The sequence below is a fragment of the Rhincodon typus genome, chromosome 28, assembly GCF_021869965.1.
Source record: "Rhincodon typus isolate 14 chromosome 28, sRhiTyp1.1, whole genome shotgun sequence".
Lineage (NCBI taxonomy): Eukaryota > Metazoa > Chordata > Chondrichthyes > Orectolobiformes > Rhincodontidae > Rhincodon > Rhincodon typus.
Genome location: NC_063359.1, coordinates 42,665,350 through 42,678,083, shown reverse-complemented (window position 1 = coordinate 42,678,083; position 12,734 = coordinate 42,665,350). Strand labels below are relative to the sequence as shown.

Genomic DNA, 12,734 nt, shown 5'->3' with positions numbered 1-12,734 from the left:
TGGGGGTGTGGGGCTGGCAGGGGTATGGGGTAGGCAGGGGTATGGGGCTGGCAGGGGTATGGGGTAGGCAGGGGTACATGGCACAGGACTGGCGGGGATACGGGGTGCAGGGGTACGGGGCTGGCGGCGGTACAGGGTAGGCTTGGATACGGGGTACTGGGCTGGTGGGGATACAGGGTATGGGGCTGGCGGGATATGGGGTAGGCGGGGATACGGGGCAGGCGGGGATATGGGGTACGGGGCTGGCGGGGGTATGGGGTACTGGCTGGCAGGTCTATGGGGTACGGGGCTGGCGGGGGGTATGGGGCTGGCGGGGGTACGGGGTATGGGGCTGGCGGGGTGTACAGGGTACGGGGCTGGTGGGGGGGTACAGGGCTGGTGGGGTGTACGGGGGTACGGGGCTGGCAGGGGTATGGGGTGCATTTCGGGGGTGGCACAGTGTGACCCATTCTGTGAGATACTCACCGGCTTCACTGTGATCTCTTTCTGTAAAAGTCGGATTTCCTGAAAGATCAAAGTGGATTCTTATGAAACTGACTCAATCTTTTTGTTCTTTCCCTGAAATGAACAACATTCCATCAATTTCCACAAAACCTGAATACACACGATTCGGGCTCTCTCTCTTTTACCTTCTCGATTCTCAGAGTCTCTCTGTCACCCTAGGCACGTTAGCTGTACTTTTCCGCTGCTCCTACTGAGTAGGTTTATTCAGTCACGGAAAACAATTCACTCAATGTTCAATGACTAGGGGCTGTGTTAGCCCATCAGAATACAGTCTAAAACGTGCAGAGGAACATCTTCATTTTTTCTGTAAATGCTCAGTAAATTTTGGCCCAAGGCAGCTGGACTACAAGGAGGTGAGATTTTGTCAGAGCCCTGCACCTCAGGAGTGGGGGAGGAGATTCTCCAGAGCACCTCCCCTCCCCCACCCCAGCCAGAAAAGGGTTAAATGTGAGGTCAGAGATACCATAGTGTGGAGCTGGAGGAACACCGCAGGGCAGGCAGCATCAGAGAATGCAGGAGAGCTAATGTTTCGGGTCGGGACCCTTTTTCAGAGTGTGAGGTCAGGTTGAGCAGCCTGGCTTTGTATTTGTTTATGTACAGGCTACTGCATAATCTAATTGAGAGGTTTCAGATGTTTAAAGGATTTGGGAGGTGTTACAGTGAGAGACTGTCCTCTGGTTGGGGATTGGAAGAGCCAGGCTGTTGAGGGTGATGTCAGGAAACTGTTCCTGGCACAAAGAGCAGTGAGAATATGGAATTCTCTCCCTCACTCTAAACAATGTTGAGGCTGCGGATCCATTGAAGAAAACTGTGACCACAAGGATCGGAGCTGGGTCCACTGCTTTTCATCATTTATGTAAATGATTTGGATGTGAACATAGGAGGTATGGTTAGAAAGTTTGCAAATGACACAAAATTGGAGGTGCAGTGGACAGTGAAGATGGTTACCTCGGAATACAATGGAACCTTGATCAGACGGGCCAATGGGCCAAAGAGTGGCAGATGAAGTTTAATTTAGATAAATGTGAGGTGCTGTATTTTGGAAAGGCAAATCAAGGCAGGACTTATACACTTAATGGTAAGGTCCTGAGGAGTGCTGCTGAACAAAGACACCTTGGAGTGCAGCTTCATAGTTCCTTGAAAGTGGAGTCGCAGGTAGACAGGATAGTGAAGAAAGTGTTTGGTACGCTTGCCTTTATTGGTCAGTACATTGAGTATAGGAGCTGGGAGGTCATGTTGCAGCTGTACAGAACATTGGTTAGGCCACTTTTGGAATACTGCATTCAATTCTGGTTTCCCTGCTGTAGGAAGGATGTTCTGAGGCTTGAAAGGGTTTAGAAAAGATTTACAAGGATATTGCTAGGGTTGGAGGGTTTGAGCTATAGGAAGAGGCTGAATAGGCTGGGGCTATTTTCCCTGGAGTGTCAGGGGCTGAGGGTGACCTTATAGAGGTTTATAAAATCATGAGGGACATGGATAGGGTAAATAGACGGGGATGTGTAGGTTAGGTGGATTGGCCGTGCTAAATTACTCATGGTGTCCAGGGATGTGTGGGTTGGGTAGATTGGCCGTAAGAGGTGCAGGATTACAGGGATAGGGTGCAGGGGTGAGTCTGAGTGTGATGCTCTTTGCAGAGTCTGTGTGGACTTTTTGGGCTGAATGGTCTGTTTCCACACTGCAGGGATTCTATGATTCAAAAAGCAATCAATACCTGAAAATGAGTACTGTAATGTTCATCAACATTGACAATGTCCACCTCAACCCCACCCTGGACAAGGACGGTTTTAACCTTGGTGCCAGCGAGGTGAGTGTGAAGCTGTGAGGCAAAGATGTGAATCCCATTCTCCGGCAAACTCTGGAAAAAAAGCAAAATATCAACACTGATCCTGAATGGCTAGTGAACACCACACAAAGCATGACCGAGGGTAGGCTGGATATGCTTGTGATCTTCACTTGTTGGCTCTATTCACTCTCAGTACCCAGTCATTATCTCCTCCTGGTCAGACCTTGCTTCAGTGACTCTGACATCTAGTCCTCATTGTCTACATGCCCTGTCTGTCATTGTCCCAGTCACTCTCTGCACCATTTCTATCAATGGTTGATCAGTCTGGGACACCATACATATACTCACCTGCTCTGTGCATCTTGATGTACAATATCCACTGAGCTCAAAGTTTGCCTCACCAGGTGGAATAGCCATGACCGGAGTGTACACCAACCCCAGCTCGAGGATTCCTGCGTTGAACTTCCGTAAGGTGGGAGTGTAGAACAAGCGAATCCCAGAACTGTCCAACCTTCCTGCGATTGGGAATATTTATTAATGTTGTTAGCTGGACTGCATTCACCTGAAACCTGGCTGGTTCATCAAACACATGCTTCTGCTTTGGTTAAACCAGTTTACTGGGTTACACTGAGTCTAACCCAAGTTAAACAGGGTTATATTGGGGCTCACCAGCCCAGGTACCTGTGCCCAACCAGAGAATCGATTTACATTTCTCTGAAAAGATGTTAAATGTACCCACTTGTGCACAGAGAGAACTTACCAAAACTCCAGAATATGCATCCACCCATATGGCTCCACTGTGACCCTGGATTGCACTCATGCAGTCCTCAATTCAATAAAATTACTTCTCATTACTAGCAGATATTAATTTGGATAAACTCAGGAAGTTTCCTGTTTTACTGTTTTTTTCTAGTCGCTTACCTCATTTGATGTTTGTTACTTTTGAATCTGTGATCAAGATTAGTGTTTACATTCTGATGTCTGAGATGAGTTAGAATATAGAACAGTTTGACAGAGGAACAGGTCCTTCAGCCCACCCCCTTCTGTGCCAACCATGATGCTATTCTAAATGAATCCCATCTTCCTGCACATGGTCCATATCCCTCTATTCTCTGCCTGTTCAGTTGTCTGTCTAAAGGGGAGGCAATGGCCTAGTGGTATTATCGCTGGACCGTTAATCCAGAGACTCAGATAATGTTCTGGGGACCCGGGTTTGAATCCTGCCACGGCAGATGGTAAAATTTGAATTCAATATATATCTGGAATTAAGAGTCTTATGATGACCATGAATCTATTGTCAATTGTTGGGGAAAAACCCATCTGGTTCACTAATGTCTTTTATGGAAGAAAACTACCATCCTTACCTGGTCTGGACTACATGTGACTCCAGCCCCACAACAATGTGGTTGACTCTTAACCACCCTCTGGGCAATTAGGGATGGGCAATAAATGCTGCCTGGCCAGCGACACCCTCCTCCCATGAATAAATAAAGGAATATCACTTAAACGTTGCTATCAACTCTGCTTCTACCACCTCCCCTGGCAACACTTCCAGGCACCTACCACCCTCTGTGTAAAAAACGTGCCTTTAAACTTTACCCCCTCTCGCCTTAAACCTATGCCCCCTAGTATTTGACACTTCCACCATGGGAAGAAGATCCCAACTATGCCCACAATCGATGCCTCACATAATTTTATAAACTTCTATCAGGTCTCCCCTCAGCCTCTGGCACTCTAGCGGAAACAATCTAAGTTTGTCCAACGTCTCCTTGTAGCTAATACACTCCAATCCAGGTAATATCCTAGTAAACCTTTTCATACCCTCTCTAAAGCCTCCATATCATACCTATAGTGTGATGACCTGTTGGTAACAAGATTGCACTCTGTTACAAACGCAAACATTTTTCAGTTGACCTTACTGTGTTACTGAGCTTAGTCCTTCAGCTCAAGTCACAGAGATCTCTTTGTTATCTTCTCTGAGCCTCTCAAAACGTCAATTTTGTTTTTCAGATGCATTGGTTAAACTTTCAAAGTGCATTGACCCAATCATCTGTTACCCCTCCATCACTGACGCCTCCATCACTGATCCCTCCATCACTGACCCACACTCACACATGCATTCAGACACACACATACTCAGCCATATAGGCACATACACACACACAAACTCACTCATACAGACACACACTGACCAGCACACACTTACCAGACAATCTCAGTGGGTTGTGGTAATGAACTTCCAGCCGCAAATACTTTGAGAAATTGGCTCCTCCAATCATGAGTCCCACATCTTTTGGGTAATAGAATGGCTGCAATGGCAGAAAGAACTGGATTTCACTGAATGAGTAAATGGCAAATCTACAAACGACCTGTTGAAACACAGACTATGCTGGTACAGAGATCACTTCAAACTAATTTCTCCATGGCACACACTCCCCAAGAAACATTTCATCAAACATTACAAGGAAAGGAGATTCACCCAGTGTCCTCTAGGAGATTCAAACATTGGCTCCATACTAAAATAAGGGTCTGTACTGATGAAGCAGATTCCTCATAGCTGAGTGGGAGCGATGTTGTTAACTGAGAGGGTAAATAGGAAGGCAGCAAAGTCTCTGTTCAATCACACTATGATCTTAGTATGGTATGATCTGCCTGTACTGCACGCAAAACAACTTTTCTCTGTACCTAGGTACATGTGACAACAGTAAATCAAATCAAATACATCAACTTGTGGAAAGAATCTACCAGAAATGAAACAAACCTCAATACAAATAAAAGAGGAATGAGCATGTGATCGATTAGCTGAGGGAGAGCAGAAATACCCAGAAAATAAAGTGTTATATAGCAGAAGTGGCAAAAGATTTTAAAAAATGAATCTGCTTTTATAACTAATTTTCAAAGTGTCTGTAAGTTATCCCCCAATGTCTCTTGATACTCTTCCCTAGAGATTGTTTTCCCACAAGATTATTAATTAGCCTTTTCTCAATCCATCATCATAGATCGAAAATAGCTTGTTGCCTAATGATTTTCTTAATATGCTGCTCTCAAAACCCATCATGTAACTATTCCAGGAGTTTGCCCCTCCCCCCACTGAATTGATGCTCATTAGGTTTACCCAGACCCAGTCTGTATGTAGGTGGAAATCACCCACAATTACTGCATTGCCCTTGTTATATGGATCAATCAGACTTAACATTGGAAGATGAGATTAAAATAATATAACTACATGAAACACAGCATTGAGAGGATAAAAACCCTGATCCAGAAGGATAGAATTGTGTGTTTTAAAATGAGCTGGGAACAAGAAGCAGAGGCAGTTTTATACACATTGAGTCATAAACTAGCACCAGGATATCCCAGAGAACAGACAGAAACTGTCGAGAGAATTGTTGAGAACTCGGCTTAACGTCAGCAGTCAGAAAAATAATGGAATATTTACGAAAGGAGAGGATACCATCTAGGAGTGAGAAATACACGAATGAATAGTCAACATGGATTACAAAAGGAAATGTTTTGGTTGATCAGCCACACTGAATTCTTTCAGGAGGGAACAGAGAGAGCAGAGGAAGGTGATGTATCGATGTAATTTTTCTACATTTCCAAAAGGCCTTGGATAAAATGCCACATAATAAATTAATTCATCAAGTTTCTTCAAAGTTCTTCATATTGATCCGAAGCCTAACAAATTCAACTGGGATGCAATCATAGGCTCATCAGGGACCTGTAGATAACCAGAAAATTCCAAGGATGAAATAGATGAGGAAAGGACCAGTTTGATTTGACTAGTTGTTCGTGTCCAGAAAGGTTGCAGAGTTGGAATTGAATTAAGTGGGAGGTGGGATCTCACAGGATTAGTGCTGGAAATAGGGTCATTCATAATTATATTACAGATAGACAGCATGGTTTTGTGCAGGGGATGTCGTGCCTACTAACTCGTTTGAGTTTTTTTGAGGAGGTGACGAAGATGATTGATGAGGGAAAAGCAGTTGATGTTGTCTACATGGATTTCAGTAAAGCCTTTGACAACGTTCCATATGGCAGAACCCTCAGGAGTATTGATAGGAGAGGGATCTGGGTGTACAGGTCACAGATAACTGAGATGGCAGCGCAGGTAGATAAGGCAGTAAAAAAAGGCCTCTGGCATGCTTACCTTCATTGGAAGGGGCATTGAGTATAAGGATAGGCAAGTTATGCTGCAGTTTTATAGAACTTTATTTAGGCCGCACTTGGAATATTGCGTACAGTTCTGGTCTCCACACCACCAAAAGGATGTGCATGCTTTGGAGAGGGTACAGAAAAGGTTTACCAGGATGTTGCCTGGTATGGGGGATTTTATCTATGAAGAAAGGTTGGATAGACTGGGTTTGTTTTCACTGGAATGCAGGAGGTTGAGGGGTGACCTGATAGAAGTTTATAAGATTGTGAATGGCATGGGTAGAGTGGAAAATATGAGGCTTTTTCTCAGGGTGGAGGGGTCAAATACTCTGGGACACAGGTTCAAGGTGTGAGGGGGAGAAGTTTAAAAGAGATGTGTGAGGCAAGCTTTTCACACAAAGTTTGGTGAGTGCCTGGAACATGCTGCCAGAGGAGGTGGTGGAAGCAGACACAATAACAGCATTCAAGAAGCACCTGGACGAATACATGAATAGGAAGGGAATAGAGGGATATGGATCCTGTCTTTGAAGACAGTTTTAATATGGAAGGGCAAAATGTGTCATTGCAGGCTTGGAGGGCCGAAGGGCTTGTTCCTGTGCTGTACTGTTCTTTGTTCTTTATTAGCAATTAATGTTACGCACAGTTTTTATTCACCATTTAGGCTCTGAGATCACAAATACAGTTTCTGAGTTTGCAGATATTACCAATTGAGGTGGGGGCAGTGTGTGGACAAGTGGTAGGATATTCAAACCCTAGGATTGAATTAATTTACAGAAGACATGAATCAATCTGTAGAATGGACATTTCACTAACAAATGAATTTCAATGTCAATAAGGTGGAAGTCATGAAGTTTGTACAAACAGTAACAAGGTCAAGTGTTATTTGGAAAATAAGAAGTTAAATGAGATAGGAAACAACGGAATCTGGGATATAAATACACAAACCTTTAATATCCATCCATTCAATGACCAGGGCCCTCACTCACCTCCCCCACTCCCCCTTCCCCCCCACCCCCCACTGTGTCACCATGTGAGACCCTCACATTAACCCCGTACCCAATCCCCTCAATCTCATTTCCCTGACAACACTGCATGGTACAGTTACTGAATCAGAACCGCACCCCAGGACCTGGTCAGACACCTCCCCAGCCCCAGCCCCAGCCCCAGCCCCGCACTGACCTGCGCTCCCATGGCCCAGGCAGCCAGCACATGTCGGCAGAAGTTGAGCCGCGGAGGCTTCATTCTGGAGTCACAAGGGCCACTGTAGGATGGGATCCGGTCCAACTCTGGGGCGCACTGGAACACCTCCATGTGATGGACAATCGCTTCATTCCCCTTTGTGATCACTGGCTCATACTGAGCAGAGAAGGGTTAGGGTTAGAATCATAGAATCACTACAGTGTGGAAACAGGCCCTTCGACCCAACAAGCCCACACCAACCCTAACAGCACCCACCCAGACCCATCCCCCTATAACCCACCTCACCCACACATCCCTGAACACTACAGTAATTTAGCATGGCCAGTCCACCTAACCTGCACATCTTTGAACTGTGGGAGGAAACTGGAGCACCCAGAGGAAACCCACGCAGACACAGGGAGAATGTGCAAACTCCACACAGACAATTACCAGGTCCCTGGCACTGTGAGGTAGCAGTGCTAACCGCTGTGCCATCATGCCACGGTCAGGGTGAGGATAAGGGTCAGGGTCACGGTGAGGGTCAGGGTCAGGGTGAAGGTGAGAGTTTGGGTCAGGTCAGACTGGAGTCAGGGTGAGGGTGTGGGTCAGGGTCAGGGTGAAGGTGAGTGTCAGGCTGAGGGTGAGGGTTTGAGTCAGGATGGGGTGAGGGTCAGGGTGAGGTTGAAGGTCAGAGTGAGGGTCAGGGTGAAGATGTAGTCCAGGGTGAGGTTGAGGGTTAGGGTGTGGGTCTGGGTCAGGGTGAGGGTGAGGGTCAGGTTGAGGGTGAAGATCAGGGTGAGGTTCAGGGTCAGGGTTCTGCACAGAGACTGAGTCCTCAGGGGGAAAGAGCTGGACAATGTCTGTGTCTCTCTCTCTCTTAAAATGATTCAGAGTGAATTCTGAGGTTTCTCCACATTGACCCAGAGCCTATCCTAATAGTAGATCTGCATTGTGCTGCTGTTCGGGGAGGTATGTGGTCACAGGCTCATTCCCAAACATCGGGAGGCAGCTGCAGGTTTCAGCACATTCCAGGAATGAAACAGTGAAGAAAAGGACCTTTGTTGACGGGTGTTTGTCCCTAGAAAAGTTTTTGCCTCAGATGCTGTTTGAAATCAGACTTTGTGGTCCAAACAAAGTCTGATTCAACAGCTGTAATGATTCTCAATCATCTTTACAGATCATACCTGGTTCATTGTCCTCCAGATCTTCAAGCATTACCACAGCTTTCAGTGTGAAATAAAATCATATTCCATTGCGGGCGTATGTTAACAACACAAAGCCTGTGTATTAGTGAGTCGTTAAAAGCCATTGAGAGGGCTAATGGTTCCTTTTCTCAGCGAATAATCCTGAGCACTGAGTTCAAATCCCACTGTGCCTTTTCAAGAATTTCAGTTTATCAAAATCTGACTGTGTCACTGTGGGATTGTTAAACCTCAGCTGATTCACAGTTTTTTTTTAGGAAGTATTCTTTCAGGCTCTGACCTTATGTGTGACTCCTATCTGGTTAACTGTTTAATTCCTTCTGAACGGGCTCAATAACACACTCAACTCAGGACAAATAAAAACAGAAAAATGCTGGAAATGTGTAGCAGGTCTGGAAACAGTGGAGAGCCAAACGGTTACAGACATGAAAGAATGTGGGTTGAATTTTCAGGATGGGTCACCCCCTGTGCCCAATGGCGATATTATGCTGTAAGCGATCTTAGCTACTGACTGGCCAGCAGTTTCTTGCAATCCCTGTAGCACCAGTGCTCAGTGTAGGCTCTGCTTTGTCTGTATCTCAGAATCCACAGAATTATGATGCAGAAAGAGACCATTCAGCCCATCATGCTTGCACTGGTACCTTTACTTAGTGCTAGTCTTCTGAGATTTCCCCTGTATTCCTGTGCACCATTTCTATCCAAATCATCAAAGAGGGTCAATGGAGCCTGAGAAACTTCAGGCTAGGTATGGAGTGGGATCTAGTGCCCCAGTACAGGGCACAGGCAATGTGGTGAGGCACAACAAGAGAAGATTTTGAGGTGCATTCTCTCAATATGCTCAGGGCGTACCTGAGCATTCCCCTCCCAAATGATGTCACCCTCTTCCCCACTTTCACTAGAATCAATGGAAATGACTTTGCCACTCCCACTGCACCGCACTGCTCACCGTCCTGTGCTCCCCACTGTACTACAGATCTCCTGGGGCTGGAATTAGATCCTTCATTTGCTGGGTTAGTGGGTACTGTACCAACACCCACCCTGTAACACAGGGATAGCTACTCACCCAGCCTTCACACTGTACCTGCCTTCTGCTGGAAACATGCAAGAGGATGGGGTCTTAATTAACTCTGTTCTTCCACACACATTGTCGGGGCGGCTTCCTTTGTTTTTACTTCTGTTTCCAATCTCCACAGTGTTATATTTCTGACTCTGTTCAGGACAACTAAATAATGGCATCAGATACTGGGCATGGCCCCAGAATGAGAAAAATAAAAATAAAACTTCAAATCAAGTTGGCATCAGGTAATGTTATTATACAATTAATCCCAACACCCAGGCTTAAACCCTGGAGACATGGGTTCAAATCCAAACACAATAACTGGAGAATTTAAACTCCATTACAATATCTGGAACTGAATGTTCGTGTCAGATACAGTGACCATGAAATCATCATCGATTATTGTAAAAACACACCTGTTCACAAGGTCCTTCAGGGAAGGAAATCCACTCTCCTTACCTGGTGTGGCCTATTCGTGACTCCAGACCTCACAATGATGTGGATGACTCCTAACTTTCCCATGGGCAATAATATTTGCCCGTGATCACAAATTGTTCTGGCACATAAGGTCCTTCATTCCATCATGCTTGCACTGGTGCATTACTTAGAGGCAATCTCCTGCCCTTGCCCTGTATTCCTGCACTCCATTTCTATCCACGTAACCAGCCAGTTCCCTCTCAAATGTCTTGATTGAACCTGGCTCTACCAGCTTTTCAGACAGTGCCTTCCAGACCTGTACCACCTACTGGGTGAAAGCATTTTTCTCACATCACCCATGCTTCATTTACGCATCATTGTGAGACGTGCAAATCCCCATGAAATGATAAAAAAAATTGTCTGGGCCCTCTGCAGCTGAGTCTCTCTGACACATTCACACACCCTCCACTCCCTCACCCTCTGCTCTCTCACCTCTGCTGCCTCCACTCCCTCCCTCTGCTCCTTCATCCTCCACTCCCTCATCCTCTACTCCTTCACTCTCCACTCCCTCACCCTTCGCTCCCTCACCCTCCGCTCCCTCACCCTCTGCTCCCTCACCCTCCCTCTGCTCTCTCTTCCTCTGCTCCCTCCCTTCCTCCCTCTTCCCTCTCCCTCTGTCCCTTCACAAAGTTCTGGTATTGGTGTTCACCATTTCGACATGCTGTTACTTGCCATGACAATGTGATGCGCGGGGAGGTGATGGGGCAGTGTGCTGATATAACACCAGTATGTTGTCTCCTGGTCAGGGATAGTAACGTTGGGGGTGAGGACCTCCAGCACCTTAATATCTGAGGGCAGTGGTGGTGTGTGAATCATTGGCTTCAGAAGCTGTACTCGCTGCAGGCCACCAGGCATTTCCTTCGGATCTATTGACTTCAATGATGTTATCGGCTGGTTGAGGAATCTGTATAGAAGGTGCACTGTTCCACCCTAGAGTGAAGAGAATAAACAGTTGGACACAGATACACCTTGCATTCCCAGCCCATCAGGTTCTATAAAGGACACAAGGCACACTGTCCAGTTAGAAATATTGAAATAAGAGAAACATCCAGCTTCAAGCAGCTGACTTCGAACGCACCTCAATGATGTAGTCTCTTTGATCGCAAGTATTGAATGGTCTCTTGAAGGTGAGGTAGAGGCCTTGGGCAGATTGGTGAGCATCAATCAATTGGTAATCTTGCTGGGTGTCCAAATGAATCCGTGCCTCTTCATCAGTCCAAGCATCCTAACAACACAGCGCATGAATTCAGATGAAAGAAAGACACAGGCCAACTTTCCAATGAGACTGTATTGTGCTTTGATTGTGAGTGTGCGTGTATGTATGTGTGTATGTGTAAGAGAGAGAGAGTGTGAGTGTGAGTTGAGAGAGACACAGTGTGTGTGTGTGTGAGTAAGTGAGAGAGTGTGTGTGTGTGTGTAAATGTGAGAGAGTGAGTGTGTGTGAGAGTGTGTGTACGTGTGAGAGTGTGTTGTATATGTACCTGCGGTCACTAAGGCTCATTGTGAGATCTGATACAATCTACAGGCTCACAATGACCAGGGACTGTGTCGGGCTGTTTGGGAAGTGCAGTCACTCCTGCTCCTGAATTCCTGTAAACGCTATACCTGACTTACCCCAAAGTAGGAGTTCTGACCGTCACTCCAAAGAATGGCCAGGTCAGCATTCCGAATGTCTCCTCTGTCTGACATTCCGAATATTATCCCAAACTTCAACTGTCTGATCAAAAGACGGAAATACACAACTTCCTGTGAATAGCTGACATTCCAGTCCAATTCTGCCACTCCCTGGGGATCCAAAGGTACCCGATAGGGAAAGGAGCTGTGCCTGGGGCTGGTGGGGTTAAATGAAGACACCAGGACCCCGAGAATGATCAGCAGAGTGGTCAGGTAGATGCAGATAGTCTCTCGGAGTCTCAGACTCTGCCTACACTGAGAATCCCTCATTGTTAAAGACCTTAAGTGAAGCAGGAATCAGCACTGTTGCCTCCTTTAAGGAGAATGGTCAGCCTGGATCGAAGTTCTGATCAAATTACAGCTCAGCCTCTAGGCAAACACATTTCATCCTCACCTAATCTTATTAGAAAAGCTCATCATCAGGAAACTGAAAGAAGCCAGCTGCCCTTTAACCATTTTAGTTGATCTCTCTTTTTAATTTATCAGGTAAAAAATAGCAAATGCACTTTCACTGCCCTGTTTTGTTCAATCACTGAAAGTTCAGTTTTCCCGCAGTCATTTCATGGTGCTTGATATAATTCTCCTGTCCTTAAACATTTCGCCACTCAGCTCCTCCACCTCTCAGATACTCACAAAACATTGCAAGAAAGTGAGACCACAAACCATGAAGTTGGTCTGATTGCCAGATAAAGAAATTGAGGGG

The 12,734-nt window shown here is 46.0% G+C and overlaps 1 protein-coding gene across 1 annotated transcript in view; it reads right to left on the bottom strand.

The window, feature by feature from the left end:
• dbh (dopamine beta-hydroxylase (dopamine beta-monooxygenase)) overlaps positions 1-12,301 on the bottom strand; it is a 22,555-nt gene extending 10,254 nt beyond the window's left edge. The window contains exons 1-8 of the mRNA XM_048613427.1: positions 11,972-12,301; positions 11,436-11,582; positions 11,030-11,287; positions 7,622-7,798; positions 4,494-4,596; positions 2,636-2,802; positions 2,216-2,359; positions 466-504 (exon numbers count right to left, since the gene is read on the bottom strand). Coding sequence (XP_048469384.1) covers positions 466-504; positions 2,216-2,359; positions 2,636-2,802; positions 4,494-4,596; positions 7,622-7,798; positions 11,030-11,287; positions 11,436-11,582; positions 11,972-12,301 — 1,365 coding nt within the window. The remainder of the gene's footprint in view (positions 1-465; positions 505-2,215; positions 2,360-2,635; positions 2,803-4,493; positions 4,597-7,621; positions 7,799-11,029; positions 11,288-11,435; positions 11,583-11,971) is intronic.
• Between the last annotated feature and the right edge of the window lie 433 nt (positions 12,302-12,734).